General features: G+C 33.7%; 5 protein-coding genes and 1 long non-coding RNA gene across 9 annotated transcripts in view; all 6 read right to left on the reverse strand.

The window, feature by feature from the left end:
* LOC100638476 (intraflagellar transport protein 172 homolog) overlaps nucleotides 1-3,239 on the reverse strand; it is an 8,060-nt gene extending 4,821 nt beyond the window's left edge. Inside the window, exons 1-7 of the mRNA XM_011406907.2 lie at nucleotides 3,115-3,239; nucleotides 2,910-3,054; nucleotides 2,614-2,726; nucleotides 2,407-2,446; nucleotides 1,738-1,886; nucleotides 1,156-1,240; nucleotides 863-968 (exon numbers count right to left, since the gene is read on the reverse strand). Of these exons, the coding sequence (XP_011405209.1) occupies nucleotides 863-968; nucleotides 1,156-1,240; nucleotides 1,738-1,886; nucleotides 2,407-2,446; nucleotides 2,614-2,726; nucleotides 2,910-3,053 (637 nt within the window). The 5' untranslated portion in view covers nucleotide 3,054; nucleotides 3,115-3,239. The remainder of the gene's footprint in view (nucleotides 1-862; nucleotides 969-1,155; nucleotides 1,241-1,737; nucleotides 1,887-2,406; nucleotides 2,447-2,613; nucleotides 2,727-2,909; nucleotides 3,055-3,114) is intronic.
* LOC105313459 (scavenger receptor cysteine-rich type 1 protein M130-like) overlaps nucleotides 1-20,362 on the reverse strand; it is a 31,495-nt gene that overhangs the window by 5,696 nt on the left and 5,437 nt on the right. For 2 of the 3 annotated variants that reach the window (XR_002185562.1, XM_019998905.1), the window contains exon 9: nucleotides 18,295-18,822. Coding sequence is in view for 2 of the 3 variants with exons in the window: in XM_019998905.1 (XP_019854464.1) it covers nucleotides 18,295-18,822 (528 nt within the window). In the remaining variant the exon portion in view is untranslated. Of the gene's footprint in view, nucleotides 1-17,641; nucleotides 18,043-18,095; nucleotides 18,823-20,362 lie in introns of those variants that run through there. The other variant, XM_011406909.2, reaches the window with a different exon arrangement.
* LOC109583521 (uncharacterized) lies at nucleotides 3,456-4,326 on the reverse strand. The gene is made up of 5 exons (XM_019998909.1): nucleotides 4,219-4,326; nucleotides 3,944-4,174; nucleotides 3,773-3,893; nucleotides 3,654-3,716; nucleotides 3,456-3,608 (listed from the first exon to the last, which is right to left on the reverse strand). The coding sequence occupies exons 1-5, from the start codon at nucleotides 4,301-4,303 to the stop codon at nucleotides 3,473-3,475; spliced, it is 636 nt and encodes a 211-aa protein (XP_019854468.1). The 5' UTR covers nucleotides 4,304-4,326; the 3' UTR covers nucleotides 3,456-3,472.
* LOC109583522 (uncharacterized) lies at nucleotides 4,805-5,266 on the reverse strand. The gene is made up of 3 exons (XR_002185563.1): nucleotides 5,226-5,266; nucleotides 4,879-5,166; nucleotides 4,805-4,828 (listed from the first exon to the last, which is right to left on the reverse strand). It is a non-coding gene; the product is annotated as an uncharacterized LOC109583522 (long non-coding RNA).
* On the reverse strand, nucleotides 10,379-12,562 carry LOC109583520 (uncharacterized). The gene is made up of 5 exons (XM_019998908.1): nucleotides 12,151-12,562; nucleotides 11,969-12,097; nucleotides 11,164-11,900; nucleotides 11,065-11,110; nucleotides 10,379-11,011 (listed from the first exon to the last, which is right to left on the reverse strand). The coding sequence occupies exons 1-5, from the start codon at nucleotides 12,437-12,439 to the stop codon at nucleotides 10,587-10,589; spliced, it is 1,626 nt and encodes a 541-aa protein (XP_019854467.1). The 5' UTR covers nucleotides 12,440-12,562; the 3' UTR covers nucleotides 10,379-10,586.
* Nucleotides 12,785-17,195, reverse strand: LOC109583519 (uncharacterized). Of its 2 annotated transcripts, none has more exons than XM_019998907.1 (13): nucleotides 17,055-17,195; nucleotides 15,724-15,762; nucleotides 15,543-15,676; nucleotides 15,344-15,492; nucleotides 15,254-15,287; nucleotides 15,170-15,209; nucleotides 14,816-15,121; nucleotides 14,329-14,361; nucleotides 14,226-14,261; nucleotides 14,105-14,173; nucleotides 14,009-14,056; nucleotides 13,920-13,963; nucleotides 12,785-13,665 (listed from the first exon to the last, which is right to left on the reverse strand). In XM_019998907.1, exons 1-13 carry the CDS (start codon nucleotides 17,065-17,067, stop codon nucleotides 12,949-12,951), a joined length of 1,662 nt encoding a protein of 553 aa, XP_019854466.1. In that variant the 5' UTR covers nucleotides 17,068-17,195; the 3' UTR covers nucleotides 12,785-12,948. The 2 variants fall into 2 exon arrangements, with proteins under 2 accessions (XP_019854466.1, XP_019854465.1); XM_019998906.1 differs by having other exon boundaries at nucleotides 14,105-14,182.

Here is a 20,362-nt window from a genome sequence, read left to right on the forward strand (position 1 = left end):
AGAATGCTTTACTCAGCATAAAACCAACAATTTACTCTATATACTTACCTTTACTAGAAGAGATTAAGTAAAATGAAGTACATACATAAATCATAAACACAGAAGTCAGTGTAGTCATAGTAACTAAAGAATAAAATTATTGATGTTTATTTAGAATAATTTCTCTCACTTGAAGCGAGTGGTGTCAGTAGATAGTCGTGTCTTTAGGTACGCACATCATCTTAATCTCATCACAAATCAGTCAGTAAGTACCGTCAGTAATTGTAAAAGGCTCTTCCAGCTCCAGCTAGCCATTATAATGTTACTGAGCATGCGCAGTTGGCTGCATCAAAATGGCGTCCAACCACTTGGTGAATCAACTGTGTACTTGAAAATAACGACGAGAAATCATTTTGGAGAATCTAAATGCCAAACCACACTGCACTAGCGTCCCTTAAGCGCAACAGAATGGTGCAAAAATTATCTTTCTAGGATAAAAACTGTAGGACTAGTTCTTCCTTAACTGTGGAAGAAGAAGAAGAAGAAGAAGAAGGAGAAACCTGAACATTTGGTGCATGCAGGCATGCATGCATTCATTGCCGTAAAACTATCTTGTGGAAGTTTTTAGCTACTTTTTATAAGACTAACCTGTTTCAATAAAATTACAAAGGAAATCTTGACTGTCAGATAAGCTATAAAAAATTCCTGAAGATTTACACAGGCTCAATGCTTCTGGGATGGCAGCCATTTTGGGGGCGCGCTCGTCCAACTCAACCCTACATACCAAGCGCTAGCGCTTGGTAATATTAATAGCACAACTCCCGATATAAAACCTATTAAGAAGATACATAAATGTACATGTGTATAATTAATATAATCTCACCAGAGTGGTTGTATACCATAATTCTCCTATCACATCCAGCAGCAACAATACTAGTCAATGACCAGGAGAGAGCATAGGGAGAACAACTGTGCTTACAAACTGGACCCTACCAATAAAATACATTTTAATACAACTACAAGTACATTACCATAATTAATATACAGTATACAATTAAAAGCATTGAGGCTATAATCCACACGTACACGTACTCATGTACAACAGTGCATGTACATGTATTGAACAATATTTTGTCAATAATCATGCACAGGTTATTCTACATAAATAACAAGTACTTTGCTCAGTTCACTGTCATTATCAAAAGTGTATCTCACTATAGTACCATCAGCATGATCACACAATATACCTTGACCTGAAGGACTGAAATTAAACAAAAAATAGATAACATTATGTATGATTATGCTACATGCATGCCTACATGTACATGCCTATATTCAACCTTCAAACATAGATGTACATGTAACAAGTTTTCAGACATGTTTTATGCATGTTTTCATTTTTATGTACCGTATAGCGTGAAATTTTGGAGGGACTAAAAGTTGGCGAATTGCTAAATTTTGGTGATTGGCAGGTTTTAATTTGGCGGATTTTAATTTGGCGAATTGGTGGCCACGTGCCATTGAGCATGCGTATAATGGCTCAAAATGGTGGATTTAATTTTGGCAAATGGCTATCAAAACGCCAAATTCGCCAAATTTAATTCCGTCCAAAATTTCCTGCTATACAGTAAAAGAACAAAAATTAAAATATGCATGTATACATGTATTTCATCATGTTACATGAAACATCACGTTTTTTCAGTTGACACTACATGTATATTTATTGTATATGCTGCAAATATGCATAAATAGTCAAACCTTGAAGTAAGTGATACCACATAAGATTCTGATGAATAAATGGTCTGTGACTTGCTCCCCTTTACATTACCAAGCTTCACTTTGCCATCAGCTAAACCAAATATAAAGGTTGGCTGCTGTACAGGCCATATAAGGGTAGTGACAGCACTCTGTGGTAGAGAGAGGGGGGGGAGAGAGAGGGACAAAGAGAGAGGGGGGGAATGGATAATAAGAGGAAGATTAAAAAGAGAAAATGTATGGTATTAAAAATTTAGAATTCAGAAAAAAGGGTACTTGTATATGTACATGTGTACATAGGATAAAGGGTCTTACAGTACGTCCTCGATTATCCGTACCTCTTTTATCCGAACCCTCGTTTATCCAAATGCATGGCTGTCTCTAATGCGCATGCTCAGACTAGTTAAATTATTAATAACCGGTTAAAATGGCTACTGCAGCAAGGAGCTTCACAGAGCTTAACCAAGAGGAAGGCCATTAAAGAGAAGCCTGAGATGGTTTGCGAGTTAGAGAAAGGAAAGTCATGCACATTTATTCTTCAAAAAAGTACAGGATAGGTCGGCCTACTGTATTCTGCGCTGCATTTCACTTATTCAGACTATTTCAGCTATCCGAACATCTCTCCCAATAGAAGTACACAAAAGTGTTCTGATAATCGAGGACGTACTGTACTTGTAATATGATTTTGTTGCAAATGACTTTCTTATTTCCCCTGTTGGTATAGATCAAAAATAAACAAATATGTACATGTACATGTATAGAATACATTTAAAGTCAAAGCATTTTACAAGTACATACATGTACACATACATTATAATACATGTAGTACATTCACATTTCATAAAGGAGTAAATAAAATAAAGACATTACCCCACCTACCATTGCTCTCCTATCTTATAAACGAATATGATATTGTCAGACTGTCCAACAACAATCTTAGTGGAGTCTGGTGAGAACACTAGACCAGTAACCTGATAACACTTCTTACCTAACTGTATAATAATAACAATAAGGAAAATATTAAATACAACCATACAAATAAATAAACAAAAATATATCATCGAAATTAACATGTACCACTTTTTCAAATGTTAAATGGGCCCCACAAAATAATACCATTTTATGGGTGGAGGCATCCCAAAATTATTATTTAAATAATAAAGTCTTTTTCTTACGTCAGGGTTGGCAGGCTTTGTTGAAACCTTGTCTCTCTTCTCCCCATGCCCATCAAAGAGGAGTACAATCCTATCCACAGTACACACTGCTAGTTTGCTGTTGTTAGGAGCCCAAGCGAGAGCTGTCACTTTTAGATGGGCCATCCTACGGAGGGATATTATGTATATATTTCTAATTATCGCCCACCTTCAAAACAGAACTCACTTGAGGAGCAAGAAGTGTCCTGCTTCAACTGAATTGATCACAATAACTTCTGAGTGATTGGATTTGAGTAGAGTTGACTCAATTCTTTGATACTGGCCGAGTGGCCGTCCTGTTTCTTTACTCAGTTACTGCCTGTTACTATAGCAACGTTAAATTAAATGGGCGGGTCGTTAAATTTAACCGCCAAATGGCGCCAATACAATGTTTGTTATCCATGGTGCTATTTTCTTTTAAACCTAAAAATCCTGTGTTATTATCATTATTACATAAAATGTATGATCAAATATTAAAAATAACTTTATTAAAGAAATTACTAAAATTTCATTTCACAAAATGACAGTAGTTGTATATGCATCAATTAGTTGTATAATGCTTCAGTAGTAGGTTCAGGAAATTGATCATCAGCAGGCAAACACTCCTCATACACCACTTCTTTACTTATTTCATGAAGACAGTATGATTCACATTCTTTCATTGTGATGTCTTCATTAATTCTGTCATACACAATCATATAATATCCGTTCATTAAACACACTAACTTATTTTCATCTTTAGCAGTGGATTTAGTTGTTCTTGTTTGAACAATAGTGGGGTACATTAATCTTTAGAAATGAGTTATAAATTAATATAATTTTTCTTGTATTTATTAATAGTATACCTTATAAAACAGTAGACATGGACAACAAGACTAATAGCTAATAAAATCATCAACAAAGCTACAGTAATTGCAAGTCCAATAGCAGCACCACCTTCATTAGATGTATCGCAAATATTATTAGCTATAGAGAGTTTCATTCACAATTATGTCACAATTATTATGATTAGATACCTCCAATCTCTACAACAATGGGATCACTAAAGGGACCTCTTCCAACAGAATTGACAGCAGCTACACTAATGTTGTATACTGCACCAAACACCAGCTCATTGAGATATATATTTTCAATGAGTACATTATATTCAACAAATCTACCAGTGAGTTGAGAACAATTGATCTCATTCCACATAATCCTATTAGTGTTTGGATTAACATGAAGAGATGAGGGTGCACCTACAGGAACTAGTAAAGAAATATGGTCAAACTTAGCAGTAATATATTTTTACTTGATAATGATGTTTTAGATGATATGACACTTGAATTTGATGCTCCTAGTACATTACCAGCTCTCACTGTGATGGTATAGTTCATACCACTGTACAGACCTATTAATGTATAACTGTATGTTGTAGTGGACTGATGAGGATCAACAGAGACTGTCTCATTCACTGATGATAATTGGGGACAAGATGGAGCATAGGAGATGTTGTAGTATGTTACATAGTTGTCATTACTGGGAATAGTCCAGTTCACTGTAATACCAGTGGTTGAGACATTAGATAATGAGAGACTAGTTACTTTACTAGGAACTAGAACAGATATCAGTTATACATTCTCTCAATGATAATAACTCACCATCAAATCTTAACACTGTTACTGTACTATTAACTGAAGGAAGATCTATATATGAGTACACACTGATAGTATAGGTACTCATTGGTGAGAGATCTGTTAGTACAATTTCATCTTCACTGGTAGATACTAAATTCCTAGTTACACCTCCAGTAGTATACTCAATCACATATCCATTAGTCTCTGATGAAGTGGTCCAGTTCACTTTGATACTAGTAGCATTCAATATAAACCCTCTCACATTATTTGGAGGACCACTAGGAGCTATGAAGGAGACAAAGGCATTTACTATTGATTAAAGTATAACCCGATACCATGTAATATCACAGATTGACTGTAGTTAAATCCTCCAGTCATTGCTATACAGGTAATATTAACTAACACTTCCAGTAGATCAGGATATACCAGTAGTGTGTTGTTGTATGTCAGGACATCAATTGATGTATATATTGAGTTGCTCTTCATCACTCCATTTACTAACCAGTAAACATCAGTTAAAGGATTTATCATATTAGTAGTAGTTGTGATACAATCAAAGCGATATTGAATGTTATTGAGTTGTGTAATAGATGAGACTAGTACCCAATTGATTGAACTAATAACTAGAAATACATCAACAATGTTACAAGTGCATTAAGAGGTGCAGTAGCAATACCAATACCTGAGGTCTGTACACTGATTGCACTACTAGCAGGTCCCAGTAATTGTTGATAGGCTTTGACTGTGATGCTATAAGTTGTTTGCTCTCTTAGTCCATTCAGTGTGATTGTATTATTACTGCTTCCCTCCACCTGTACTGTCTGCACAGTGTCTGTATCATTAGTGACATTGACTACATATCCATCAGCATCAGATGAATTAAGTGCAGTCCAACTGACAGTGATAGTGGTAGCTGTCTTGTTGACCTCAGTAAGAGAAGAGGGAGCAGTTGCTGGAACTAAAAGAAAAAGAAAAGATATAAATATAATTATTAATGCATGTGTATTCATAGACATTTTCATTTACCTTTTATGGTTAGAGTACGTGTTCTATCAGCACCACTAGGATTATCAAGTACACAATGGTACATTTGATCTCCAGTGGTCAATTGACTAATTGATCCATTACTGACAGTCATTCCATCCCATGTGATAGCAACAGTATATCTTCTGGTGTTGGTACTTCTAACTAACACAGTACCAGAACAATAATTATTAAATCTATCATCACAATTAGTGTAATTAGCCAGTGCAATACTATCAATGCTCATACTAATACCATAAAGATAGAATCCAATTTTAACACAATTCAGTTTGTATTCCTGAGGATATACTGTCATATCAGAAGGAAGATCAGCAACAGTAAATGATACTATCTCTGAATATCCTATATATAAATGAAAATTATTCCATCAATAATTACTGATTATATATTTTCCTTTTACTAAATATATTAGCAAAGATTATGTTGGAGCCAGGATCTGAACAATCAGTGGGTAGACAACACTTGTACCAGCCTTCTTGATCTGCTAGTCCCTGAGCAAGATAAAGATTGAGAGTAGCATCAGGTGAAGTGACAGAAGTACAGCGAAAAGGATCACTGGCACTATTACTGTTACAGTCAACAGGATCATCAGGATCAGCAACTCTAACCCACTGACCAGTAGTTAGACTAGTACCAGGTAACACACATGATACATTTTTAGTAGCTTCATTGACACTATTATCCCAGAAATAGGATTCATTGGAATAACAGATTCCATTATATCTTAAATTTATACCTAAAAACAATACTTCAATTTATATTAAAATCAAAATATGTTGTACCTTCTTCCTGACATTGAATGAAGACACTGATTGCACTACTAGCAGGTCCCAGTAATTGTTGATAGGCTCTGACTGTGATGCTATAAGTTGTCCCTCCTCTCAGTCCATTCAGTGTGACTGCATTATTACTACTTCCCTCCACCTGTACTGTCTGCACAGTGTCTGAGTCAGTGAGACTGACTACATATCCATCAGCATCAGATGAATCAAGTGCAGTCCAACTGACAGTGATAGTGGTAGCTGTCTTGTTGACAACAGTAAGAGAAGAGGGAGCAGTTGCTGGAACTATATGTGAATGGAAGATTCACAGTTATGAATGCGATAGATTGTTACCTTTGACTGTAATGTAACGATATCTTGTAACATGACCAACTTCTAAATAAAACCTATATACAAAATCCCTGTTGTTATATAATATCCCACTAGCAATATTCTCTCCATTCCAAGTAATAGTAAGAGTATGATCATATCTCCCATTGCCGTAATTTACTTTCATTCCATTGCCAATACTACAACTGTACTCATCATTATATCCTTTGCAGAGTTTAGTACTAGTACCACTAGACTCATAGAACCAATCAGCATGATCTGTATTGAGTTGGTTTTGATGGCCAATTTTAATGGCATGTAGTGTATATGTTTGAGGCAGAGTTGTAACATCTAAAGGAAGGTCAACTGTAGTATCTTCAATTTGTCCCCATCCTGCATGAAGAGCATGTTTTGTACTGGTAACAATTAATGAATTAGAACATACTTACTGAATATATTAGCAAAAATGATGTTAGTGCTTGGATCTGAACAACTAGTGGGTAAACAACACTTATACCATCCATCATCAGATGATGATATATCTTGTCCTGTAGGTATGTAAAGACTGATTGTAGCATTAGGTGCAGATACAACATCACAACGAAGAGGATCAGTACAGCAATTAATGGATGAACCATCAGGAGTAACCCATTCTCCACCAGTCAAAGTAGCACTAGGTAATGTACATATGAGTCGTTCTGGTCTAATGTCATCATCATAAAAATATGATCCATTAGGATAGCAATCTCCATTATGCATCAGGTAGATACCTATAAATTAAAAGCCTATGGTTGTTATTATACACATCCAGTGTCTTACCTGAGGAAGGTGGACATTGACTAATAACTTCACTGACACTCAATAAGAAGGCAACCGTTGTCAGCAAAGACATTTTTCTGCTATAGCATGAAGCAGTAAAAACAATTGCCCTTATATAAACAGCAAAAACAATCATGCATCAACAACACAAATAGCTATGCAAAGCGTGGGCAAGGTCAACTTTGATCATTTAATGTACATAAATATGAATCACATATGAAATATGAATAATATAATCTCATAAGACAACAAAGATTTTAAACAAATTGATGGCATATTATTAATATTAATGGCTTAATAATAAGGATGTTACTTTGGATTGTAAACACAAAAAACTTCTTACATATATGCTATAGAAATAACCCTGTTCTTATGAGGGGAAATGATGTTTTGATGACAGAAATTAAAAAACTAAAAAGGAAAAAGAATAATTGTACATGCTCATCCACATCAATTGGAATGATTTGAAAGCAGATTGCATACTATTAATATTATCATTATTTATTTATTTATTTATTAATAACTTTCCAGCACTGACATAAAAATAGATTAAGATAAAATGCAAACCAGTAAATGAAGTTTAGCACTGGTGGTCAACCCAGGCAGCCAGCATAAAAGTAAAAATTAAATTAGTAGTAATAATAAAGTTAAAGATAAATTTGTTAGTTTGGGTGAAAATTAGAGGTAGGAGGAGAGGTAAAACATCAAGAGCAAGGAGAATGTAGATAAAAAGAGCATGGGTTTGAGGCATCAAAGTGTTGTATGAAATTATTAAGATTATTGTAACATTAAAGTGATAGATTTAGTTCAAATTTGGTTAGAAAGGATCTACATGTGATAATGACATAATTATTATGAGTATATTAATGAGAAGTAGCTTAGTCAAACATGTATTTATGCACTAACTGATAAGCTCTGTATTGAGGTTACCAAAAAGCATATAACCTAAATTAAGAGAGGGAGTTAAAGCAAGTCATTTAAAGTAATTAAATCAAAACATGGAAAGGGAATATATTATATAAAGGGAGATGCTAGCAAAATTGTTTGTCATGAGAGTTATGCTTCAATGATAGATAATTATTGTTACTAATGGAACTAAAATGTTTTTAGTTGACATTGACAATAAACAGAAATGTAACAAGATTTGTACCTTTTATGCTACAGTTACCAAACACTGACAGCCTTGGTAAATATACACCTTCTGCATGGATCAGATCTCAGAATACTGTACATCTATGGCTACGTACCATAAAAAATAGCTTGATTATGATAATTTACACAAGTAATTATTGATCTAAGAAAATGGGTTGAGGTTACAAAACTCCCTTTAATTCCCTTTCTCCATAATATATGGGGAAAGGGAGTTTTTGTAACCTCAACCCATTTTCTTTGAAATTAAAAACTCCACCATATTACTTTATTAAAACAAAAAATAATGACATCAATATAGCAGGATGTGTGGATAAAAGCTGTGCAGTCTACATTTCATATATTAATGTCAACAATTTGATGTATATCAACATCAGTAGTAAATATTTCATAACAGGACGTACGACAACAACAGGTGGTTCATTAATATCAGTAGTAACTGGCCATTGTCAAATAACAAAAGGAAGTTTAATATCAAAAAGACTCACAAATTACTACTTTATTTTATGCATGACATACAATTCACATTATGTCTTCATCAAATTTGTTGTCACACTTAAAATCAATCCTTATCTAATCATTATCAAGATTATTAGAAACTAACAGAAAGGCTATATAACTCATCTTTTCTTTATTTTAGAACTAAGTTTTAAATTTATTTTTAAAGCTTAGTTAAATTGCTTCTAATAATGCTAATGCTAAAAGCACCACAAGACATATGATCCATTTCCTTCTAAATTGTAATGAAACATATACAAAGCAAGTTTATGTACAAAACAAATTCATATGCATGATACAGATTTATGTCATGGAAAAAGTTAGATCATACTTGCATATGGTTAAAATTGTTATTTTTAATTTAAGACCATAAACTATACAAATTTCAAAATTGCTATTCATATTGATGCCCTTATGCCATGTAAGAAGTTTAAGCTAATTTGAATTAAAAATTAAATTTTTGTATATAGTGCCAGTCATAACACATTACAACTCAATTAAAAGTGTTTATGAATTATATTTAATTTCATTACACGTATTTGTGTACTTATGTTATTTACATAAGTATGTATAAATTATGAAATATACATGATGATTTTGTGCATAATTAAATAGTAGACTTTGACAGAGCTAGCAAGTAACACTGTCTAATTGTGTGCTTGTGAGCTGGCATAAATATTTGTCGTTGATTTTTATATTCAGCTATGAAAATATTGAAATATCAGATGAGTATAAGAATGACATATAAGAATAATAAAAGTACTGAATGATATTAAATAAGGAATTATATAGTGTATGAGTAATTAAAATATATTGTATATTTGGTGTGTGGCATATGGTAGACTATAGAATGGTGATAAGGTTACAATGGTAGTACGGTGTTATGATAATAATTCTGTTTAAAATATTGCAGATCAACTCAAATGCATTAGTATAAATGCTAGTCATGAATAGGAGCCCTCAATTTTTATTCACAGTGTAGTACATACATTATCACTTGCTTTCTCTTTAGCATCACTCTTTATGGCATGTGTCACTTTGAGCAAAAAGCTTGCTATACACAATACCAGCTGTAATGTGTATACCTGCATTACATGCATAGTTTAAACATGAGTAGCCATCATTATTAGTAACTAATAATGCTTCATTACCTTGAATACTAACAATATACTCAACAACTGATGATAAAGCATGCCACGAAGTAATATGAAGTGGAGTCCTACCATATTGATCCTTTACATCAATGGATAATTGATATTGATGTAAAAGATACTTAAAAAGCTCAACACTTCTATTATTCATAGAACGACAAGTATAATGTAATATACCAGAACCTGATATAGTCATGTCTTGTGAGAAGAGGTTTAATGTTTCAAGTTTTTGGACTAATGCTAACTCTCCACTTTGGCATGCTAACAATGATAAAGAGGCACTAACACAATTTATCTGAGAAGTATTGTAATTTCTCTCAATGAAGAATCCACTAGGTCAGAATGGCCACCCATTGCTGAGTATAGTAATGCAGTATTATTGCTACTGTCTGTTTGATCAGGAGGAACGTGACATGTGTCTACTAGATATTGTACTATAGATAAGTGGCCTTTATAGGATGCCATGTGTAAACTAGATACACTATTATCATCACCTGTATTAGGATCAATACCATATTGATGGATGAGTAGTTGAAGGATCTCAATGTGTCCACCGTATGATGCAGAGTGTAATGGAGTCCAGCCATGAAGACCACAATGATATGTGCTGTAACCAAACTTGTTAAGAAGCCATTGTACTTCATCTTTTAATCCTCTCCAAGCTGCTTCATGTAATGGTGTACTGGTATTCTCGTGCCATAATGGATCACACATATCTAATTAAAATGAATATAAAGGTAATGACATATTTACACAATATTGAATTTACCAATGGCAACGTTAGAAATGTTGCGCTGTGCTTGTTGCTGTGACACCTAAAGGTGATACAAAAATACCTAAACTGACACCATAGCAGTGGATTACAAACCTCATTAATATCATAAGAATATTCTCCACACTTCAGCTTAGAGATACCATCAATACATGCCAGGTTTTTTAGTTGCTCTTCATGTAAAGGGAAGAATATGAAGTATAAGTAGTTAGGAATGAGATAGTTTAGTCCTAAGCACCCCATGATAACAGAGCTGAAGTAAAATCTAGCATTAGGAATTTTGAGAGCATTGGGAATTTGGTGATAGATAGCAGCGAGATCATAAAAAGTGTAATCATCTCTTTCAACTTTAATTATCATTGCTTTTGTTCCAGGAATATCAGAGAGGCCAAATGCAACAGCATCAACACATAGAATGGCTCGACCTTCACCCATCATGAAATATTCTTTGATTTTACTTTCATAGGAAGACCAACTTTTATTCAGAGATTTGTTCTTTTGAAGAAAAACTTTAACGATTTTGAGTATAAATGAATAGTTGAACCAGGACACATATTTTTCAAGAATGCAGAACAATTGCTGCGTATCTTTAATGTGATGAAATTCCTGTCTCACCAGCTCCTTGTTTTCAGGTGTTTGATCATTTGGATTAAGTAATGACACAACATGAGCTTCAATGTATTCAGTGATGTCAGGAAGATGCTGCCTATCAAGAGCCTTTCTTGTCTTGTAGAGGAGAGTGGTAAATTCATTGCTCATTTTCTGTAGCTGATTTGTTATTTGAAGATTTTCTCCTTTATTAGGAGGTTGTGATGGAGGATAAAAGACATACACTATAAAAAATACACAGTAACAAATGAACATGATATGATATAATTGTGTATCATGTCACTACTCTTACATGTTTTTTTACTTTGACTGGTTTTAGATGATTCTGCAGGTGATATGGCTTGTTTATAAGGAGGTAATTTCTTTGATGGAGAATGAATCTCTTCAATTAGTTCTGAAACATTGGCATCACATTCCCTTCCTACATTTAAAAAAAATGACATTGTATAATATACATGCACATACAGCTTTCACCTGTTGACTTAGGTGACATTCCTTGGTAATTATGAATGATATCAGTAGAACCACCCACACGTATAGATAGAGGATAAGTAGTTTCTCTTGTATCTAAAGAAATAGCTCCTCCAGTAGTGGCTGATAGAGGGTGTTCAAGGGCTATTTCATCAGCTAATGCTGGGTTACCTCCTCCTTCTTTAACAGCCACACACAACATTTTCCAGCACGGAATACTATAGTGCTCATAATCATAATCTTTCTTTAGCCAATACTCATGCAATAACTTTCTGCAGACAAGAAATGGCATTTTTATGAGAGCTAGCTTCTATAATATTAATGTCAGTTATTCGTAGACGTAATGAAATTGCAAATGATTTCCAGCTAGCAGAAATAGACTTCACTCTATCATAAACTGAATGATATTCATGAATACCTAAAAATTAATTTATTTTATTTAAACTTTATATATCTACTTGATATATATTTATAGATATAGTCACTAACTCACTTAGTTCCTTAGTGCAAATGTTTTCAAAGGAAGAAGGGTTTGCTGCCATTGTTAGCTTTCTATGGTATAGTAGTCTACAGTTGACTAGTCTACAGCTATGCTTCTTTATGTGCCACCTTCCACCCACGCAAATAATTTTAAAAATTTTAATTAAAATGATTATTATTGTAAGAATTACAAACACATCAGTACTGATTAGCTAGGTGCTACAGGCCATACAAAATATTATCAAAAAAAAATAATATTAATTTTAAAAAGTAAAATATTAAAAACAATATAATTATAGTTACCTAGACCTACACTACATTTTAGCCAATAGGTTCTGGATGTAGCACAGTCAAATTTATTTGACTACGAGTGCCATCAATCATTGCAATTCGAAAACAAATATTTCGAAACTCATGACATTCTGATTGATCCAATGATGCTAGCATGAATGATGGTTTATAAATGTCACCTTTGTAGCATCCTTCAAAGTTAGGACTTTCATCTTTATTCCTCATGATTTTACTGAAGCATTGTGAATCTGACATTTGGACAATCGATTCTGCATCATTAAGAATAAGCAGAGCAGCTTTATTCCTTGATAAACTTGCAAATTTTAGGTAATTCCTGAAAGCAACTGCAAAATAGCATTTAGTAGATTCACAAGTGGTTGCAGAGAGCAAAATCATAGCAGCACAGCCATCTAATGACAAAGATGAATATTTTTCAAACGAATAGCTTTTATGGCTGTTAGCAGCAATGCTTTCATTAAATCCGGGATAGCCTGATATCCGTCCTCTGGCAATAAAGCACTGATGATACATCATTGTGTGTGGCGTTTCATTATTAATGGTGACAAGACTAGACATCTTTGTGTTGGAAAGAAATTTAATTTCTGCGAGAAAGCTCATTTTTGAATTCTGCATTTTATAAGTAACAGCTTCCATCAGCATCCTTAATTTGGTATCTTTTTGACAGTTGGCAAGGGCTTGCTCATATGTTTTATCCCCATGTCCAGCAAGAGTCCAAGTCCTTTTCCTCTAGTTTATAAATGCATAAATGCAAAAACATTTTTTTCAATAGACTCAGTGATACATACAGTATTAGTTAATAATATAATAATAAATTATAAGGAAAGAAAGGGTGACAAAATATGAATTAAAAAGTGAACGGAATCATGCTTTCAATGTAAACTGAAGGGCAAAATGCTCATTTTGTTTTAAGCTATGCATACACTAATTTTCATGTGTTTCAATTTTAATCAGTATTTTATATGCATGCTAATGATGCTAACCTCATCTTCTGTTTGGCTCTGCCTGATTTCTTGACTCTCTTCATCTAAAATTATACTATGAATATATAGCAACAACTACAGAAACTGACCTTTAAAACTTTCTTCTGTTTCTTCAAGCAATTGTTGACTTTTTTGCTCTAGAAGTTCATAAAAATAATACATATCATTAACAACCTCCAACTGACCTGGATGTACGGCAGTGTCCTCTAGACCTGGTGCCGGAAGACATGCATCACCAGACTCACCCTGTGGCTCTACAGAACCTGTTTCAGTCAATAAAGCAGTACAATTCATTACTTCAATTACCTTTCTCTGTCAGCAAGTTTTTCCCTTCTTCACCATCTAAAATATTAAAGATAAAAGATCTAAATTTTACTGCTATAATATGCATGCAGAAAATTAATTATACCTTCTTTAATCGATGTGCCTTTTTCTTCGCCATCTAAAGAATGATATTAATACTGCTTTAATTACTATTAAGTAAAGCATTAATTTTTTATGATTCTCTACTTTTATTACATTCTCTGATACATATACATGTACTTATGTTGTGTAGAAAGTTTGAGCTCATTCCGACCAAAATTGATTTTTTACAAAATTTTGAAGTTGCTCAAAAATGAAATCAATAGATAGTACCAAGAGTAAATAGTACAGGTTGACCAAATTTTGCTAAATACTAGAAGAGAATTATCTATTTTTATAAAATTTTCTGATACACATACATGTACTTATGTCTAGTGTAGAAGTTTGAAGTATTCTAACTAAAATTGGATTTAAGAATTTCTAAAGTTGCTCAAAAATCAAGTCAAAGACCAAGTACTATAGTACAGGGTCATTGACTGCAAAAACAATTAAGATGATGGCAATTAAGTTTATAATGAAGTGCTAATACTTACTTTTATTATTAAATTTTGCAAAAACTCTTTCTGCAATCTCTTCGTTGTTTATTTTTCTTAGTGCATCTACAAGCTTATAACAGGTTGGCCCTCCTTTCTCATCGACTTGATCACATCTTCTTATCCACTTTGATAAACAATTATAGAGGCGATCTTCTTTAGTGTCATAGAAGTCTTCAATTTTCTGCAGTGTGCTATCAGCAAGTCCTAGGTTTCTACCTAAAAATTTCCAAGATGATGGTTCAGATGAAAGGAGTGATGGCTCAGCAATTAGAAGGTTATACACATCAATTAAGTTGTTGACACCTATAATATATGCAAATGAAATAAAAATTAAAGAGAGCTAATTCATACTAAATTCTTCGCTAAATGGTTTTCTGGCATTTTGAGGGACCTGCAAAGTCAAATTACTCATATTTCACAACAAATAAAACTTACTTTTATGTACTGTGACAATTTCCAAGTCCAGTTCCTACATGTATAATAAAAAATGGAAAAATACTTAATATCTTTATTTTTTATACGTACTGTGTAATTTTTGAATTTTCAGCAATAAGGTACAAAATTTTGTCTTCACGTTGGTTTATCAATGTAAAGCAGCATTCAGGATTAATGTCAGTTGGCCAATTTGCTCTTGCATGATCCATTTCGACTCTGAGATATACACCAACACAAGACTACATATACATTGTATAAACTGCATGTGTGAGCAAAGTCAATAGCTAACCTCCATTTCATATCTGTATTTTACATAATCATTTTGATCAGCCCTGAATTCAAGAACAGTGGAGCCATTTTCATAAAGTAGCAAACTTGCATATTCCTTTACATATGACTTAAAAAACAGCCATGTCGTACAATCTTTTATTATACTTGATAAATCACCATTAAGAATTTCTGTAACTTACATCTTTGGAGATAATTTTCAGCTATAATCTTGAATTCACCTACAGAAATTAAAAATGTCATTATAACTTGCTTTGGAATCAAATTTATTGTATGCGAGAATTTCAAGTATTGCATGCAAGTCAATCGATCATTACACTTATGCATGCTTTCTTTACTTGGGTATAAATAGTCACCTTTTGTTGGTAGTATGAGAATTTGGAAACCTTAGTACATATCACCCCAGTAAAGGAATAGTATTACAAATGGAAGTTATAATGGTTATTATTTTATGAAAAATTTTGAGGGCATAGAATTCTGCAGTTTTGTAATTTAAAAAACTCTTAATTTTTTGATTTAAAGGGAATTTTTTTTTTGCATTTTTACACATGAGGACATGTGCTTGGCATGCTTAGTGAGTACTTCCAAGGTATTAGTTTTTGTGGGTAAAAAATTACCCATGAAATCTGCAAGATCTTATCCACTGACATACAGTATATAAATCTTCATGAAGTAGTTAGCCCACAAAATATTTCTCTGGTTCATAAATATGACTAGACAGTTGGCCGTTGCCTAACTAATGTGTGATTGTGTGTGGCCAGAAATGTCATACTCACACACATGTATGTACACACATGCACACATAGATCTAATTAGTATGTAGTGAATACAAATTTTGCCTGACCACAAGCCAATTAAGCACCAAGACCTAATCCCATGTGACACATGCTTCACTATGATACAAGCTTTAGCTTCGTTTTCTTAAATTCAAATTAGCAATTACATTTATATAGTTTCTCTTTTTTTTGAGCGGGTGGGCAGTGTATAATGACTATCTACAAGAGTACATAAATTATGTACTCTTGCTATAGATGTATTACTGGTATTCATTATCATCTGTATAAACTGTGTGCTAATGAATAGTGATGAGGCATACCATGTGGGAGGGAAACAGAAGACTATGAATCTTAAGGTGGGTTTACAATTATGATGCTAATATAACGCTAGGCCAGCATACAGTCAATTTTTAATCAAAAGTGTGAGTGACCTGCCTTTATCTAGCCTCTTGGGCTGACACCTGCAGGCCTGGTTGGGGTCGGCCCATGAGACTACTTTATTATTATTATTATTATCAAGTTTCACAGGAGGTAAAAACCAACCTGTAGGACTGCCAACAAGGACTGCTGACATCCTTTTAGCAGCCACAAATTATAAAAAATTGCATATGCTGAGATCTCTCAATTAGTCTATTTTACATTAAAACCAGAGTTAAAATGACATCTAGATTAGATTTTACAACAATGTAAATGGATAACATCATAGCTAGCGGCATACATACAGAATATTAATATACCTTTTCTGGCCATGATAACTTTAGATCTCACTATAAAGTTTAATCATAAATACTGGATTTGGCTGACTGTGGCAGTGGCACTTTCAGACCGGCCGGGAGGTTGCTGCCAGATAAAGGAGTCGAGTCCGAGGTCGGTCTACAGCGAGGTCTACAGTGATTAATATAATTGGGTGGACGGCTCCACCCCAATGACGGTAGGCTGGTTTTTTATAGTCCTTTATGGCTCCAAATTTTCGTCAGTCAAAAATCTTGTCAAATTTATCAAGAATTTTTGTTTGGCCAAAAATTTTAACCAAAATGGTAGAAATGAGTGGGAGTGTATACATTATTATTATCCATGGTATGATAGATCATAGATCTATGCATCTCGCTACTAAATGCATCCGGTATTTCCTAGCACTGGAATTCTGTTTTTTAAAATTATAGTCTACATGCCAGTTTAAATTAACTTAGTCTGAATCCCACAGACACAGCACGTTTGTGTTAAATTTAGGACCATGCAATCAAATATTGCTGGAACTAATGAAGTGTGATCATTGTTTGAACAAATGCTTTGCTGCTTGGTTTAGACGTAAAGATATGTCATCAAGTGAGGAGGGTCATCATGGAAACAATGAATTCGAAAGCGTAACTTTGCTAATAACTAATAAAGTAAGGAGTTTTTTTAAAAAGTAAGAACATAGTATAAACTCAGGTAACAGCAGGACAAAAGACAACTATAACTCATCTATTAACATATTAATTCCAATACAAAAATCACACTGACAATTCACACAGTGGTTCCTTCTCATCTGGTTCTTTATCATAAGCTCCTTGTTCAGACGTCCCTGGAAATTCCTCATCTGAACTGTCTTTAGGATCAGCATCAGTAGATTGATTGGCAATCATCTGATATTGGGCACTTGGCATTTGCATTACTGGAAGAGAACGATTTGTTGATCTCTTTTTCTTTACATTAGTCCTCAAACACCATGCAACTACTGCACATCTGTATAATAAACACAAATAATTATAGTTATTATACTGTATGCTACAACTTACCCAATAACAGATACCAAAATTATAAGAACAGCAAGAAGGACAACAATGACAACTCCAATAGAACCAAAGGCCTGTGAATTATTTTGTGCATTTGATCCAACTGTTGGTTGAGCACTAGTTTGCACACTGCTACTAATAGTCATGATGCTACTCACCGAGAAAGTGTAGCTAGTAGATGATGGATTGTGTGTGGGTCTATCACCACCACTTGAAGATGAAACACTGTTGATGATAGCTGATACACTATTATGAAATGACATCCTGCTACTAGTAGGTGATTTAACAGTAGAATAAAAGAATTCACTGGAAACTGCAAATAATACACTGGTAGTAGTAGATGATACACTGTTAATGGTGGTAGAGAATATACTGCTACTGCTGCTACTGACTATACAGCTAGATGATACCCTACTAGTCAACACACTGCTAGAACTAGGTCTTATCCTGCTACTAGAAACTCTGGTTGTAGTAGTACTACTGCTGTTAATATAGTTTATAGTAACAGTACAAACAATGTTAGATGAAATTATGCTCGAGCTTGGAGGAAACGAGAGGCAAATGACACCTGCTGACTGACTGTCTTTATAAATATTTCTTCCTTCAGAAAGAGAATGAGTTACTTTCCAACAGCTTGAGAATGATAGTTCATCTCCATGGCAGAGAGAGTAGCTATAATGTATTGCCCTGTCCGGTTTACCAAACCATGAGCTTTTTATAGCAACTGAGCCTAAGAAAAATATATAAAAAGAATAAAGTGATACTTTTTGTGTTTAACTACTTCAAGGAGACAATTATTAGCGTATACTTATATCAGCGATTTCATCATACTGACCCTTTAGGTGGTATTTTATTTAGTGCTTTTGATCATTTAATGTTTAACTATTAGTAATTTAATCAGAAATTAGAGTTAGTGCGGACTTTAGTGACTTTTAAAAATTGCTAAAATTTGTTAAGTTAAATACCCATTAACAAATTGTCTCCTTAAATTATACAATTCTGAGAAAGGTACATGTATAATTAGAAAAATTATAAAAATAAAGAATTCGCTCCTAGCCATTTTTGAAAAAATTTGGTCTTATTTTAAAAGGCTATAGCGGAATAGCCTTTGATTGTTGGCCTGACTTTTTAGTAACTTTAAAAATTCATAAAAAATCCAAATTTGATTGGAATCAGCTTAAAGTTAATACATAACATAAGAACATGCATATGTATCAGAAAAAATTATAAAAACGAAAAAATTTCTCCTAGTCATTTTTGATCAAATTTGGCCAACAACCAAAGGCTATTAGTAACGCAGTAGCGTTACTAAGTAGGATTCACCCCCAAACAAAATGGCTGCCACGACTTTTGGAGCCTTGCTATACCGGGAAAACGAGCTCCTATGCTTACCAGACTTTATAGAGGACCTTATCTTGACCAGAGGACTCCATTGGTACCACTAGCGTGGCTCTAAACCTAGTCTAAGAGGAAAGCCAAAAATCGGCGAACCGGCCGTTTTGTTCAGCCACCTTTTTTCATCTTCATCATCAAGAAAGTCCTGGCAATTCAGTTGGCGAGCTGTATCTCAATCTTGACTCGTGCTAGAAGTATAATTCTTACATCACTCTACTCCAACAGTCTATGCGCGGATCCATGTCCCCTAAAATCATTCTCCAAGATAAGAAAAAGTGACGTTATGACTGCTGTATCAGGCCAACTTACCTCCCATCGCCATTTTGTTAATTAAAGAAGCATGTGCTCCAAAATTTGGGTGTGGTCGCGCATGCTCAGATCTCAGAACTGGGAAAAGCAATCAATGTTTTAACCTAGCTAGGCTAGCTATGCTTGGAGTCAATTGCATTATTTAGTGGAGGTTTCCAGCTAAAAGAAGGTATTAATCTTACATATTATTCTTTTATCAAGTGTTTAATGAATTATTTTATTTAAAAAAACAATTATATAATGTTATAATAATGCAATGATTATGACTTTGACATCAGGAAGAACAGGAATAGATAGCTAGGGAAGATGGAGCTTCTTGAACAAGGATTCAAGTCAAGACTATAGTATTAATTTTACTTGTCATCAGTATAGTAGATATTCCTTCAGCATATCTATTTAATGCTGTGACTGCTGTCTCTCATAAATGCTGTAAAGTCATAACAATAATAAAAAAATTACTGTTTGTATAAAATCAACAAGTATCACAATTGCAACTAAAAACATATTATAAATATTATAAAAAAATCAACACAAACAAGAACATAAAAAATTTAAAAAAAACAAGA

Source organism: Amphimedon queenslandica, unplaced genomic scaffold (genome assembly GCF_000090795.2).
Source record: "Amphimedon queenslandica unplaced genomic scaffold, v1.1 AMPQUscaffold_13301, whole genome shotgun sequence".
Classification (NCBI taxonomy): Eukaryota; Metazoa; Porifera; class Demospongiae; order Haplosclerida; family Niphatidae; genus Amphimedon; species Amphimedon queenslandica.

Bases quoted from the DNA above. Each gene is read 5' to 3' on its own strand.
- LOC109583521 (XM_019998909.1), bottom strand. From the start codon at position 4,303: ATGAACTATACCATCACAGTGAGAGCTGGTAATGTACTAGGAGCATCA. The intron at 3,894-3,943 runs GTATCTAATCAT...AACTCTCTATAG, and splicing joins CATTGTTGTAGAGATTGGAG to CTAATAATATTTGCGATACA. The intron at 3,609-3,653 runs GTTAGTGTGTTT...TGTGTATGACAG, and splicing joins ACTGCTAAAGATGAAAATAA to AATTAATGAAGACATCACAA.
- LOC109583520 (XM_019998908.1), bottom strand. From the start codon at position 12,439: ATGCCATTTCTTGTCTGCAGAAAGTTATTGCATGAGTATTGGCTAAAG. The intron at 12,098-12,150 runs GTGAAAGCTGTA...TTTTAAATGTAG, and splicing joins AATGTCACCTAAGTCAACAG to GAAGGGAATGTGATGCCAAT. The intron at 11,012-11,064 runs GTAAATTCAATA...CATTTTAATTAG, and splicing joins CATTTCTAACGTTGCCATTG to ATATGTGTGATCCATTATGG.
- LOC109583519 (XM_019998906.1), bottom strand. The intron at 14,262-14,328 runs GTATAATTAATT...TTAATATTTTAG, and splicing joins AGGCACATCGATTAAAGAAG to ATGGTGAAGAAGGGAAAAAC. The intron at 14,057-14,104 runs GTCAGTTGGAGG...ATGAACTTCTAG, and splicing joins GGACACTGCCGTACATCCAG to AGCAAAAAAGTCAACAATTG.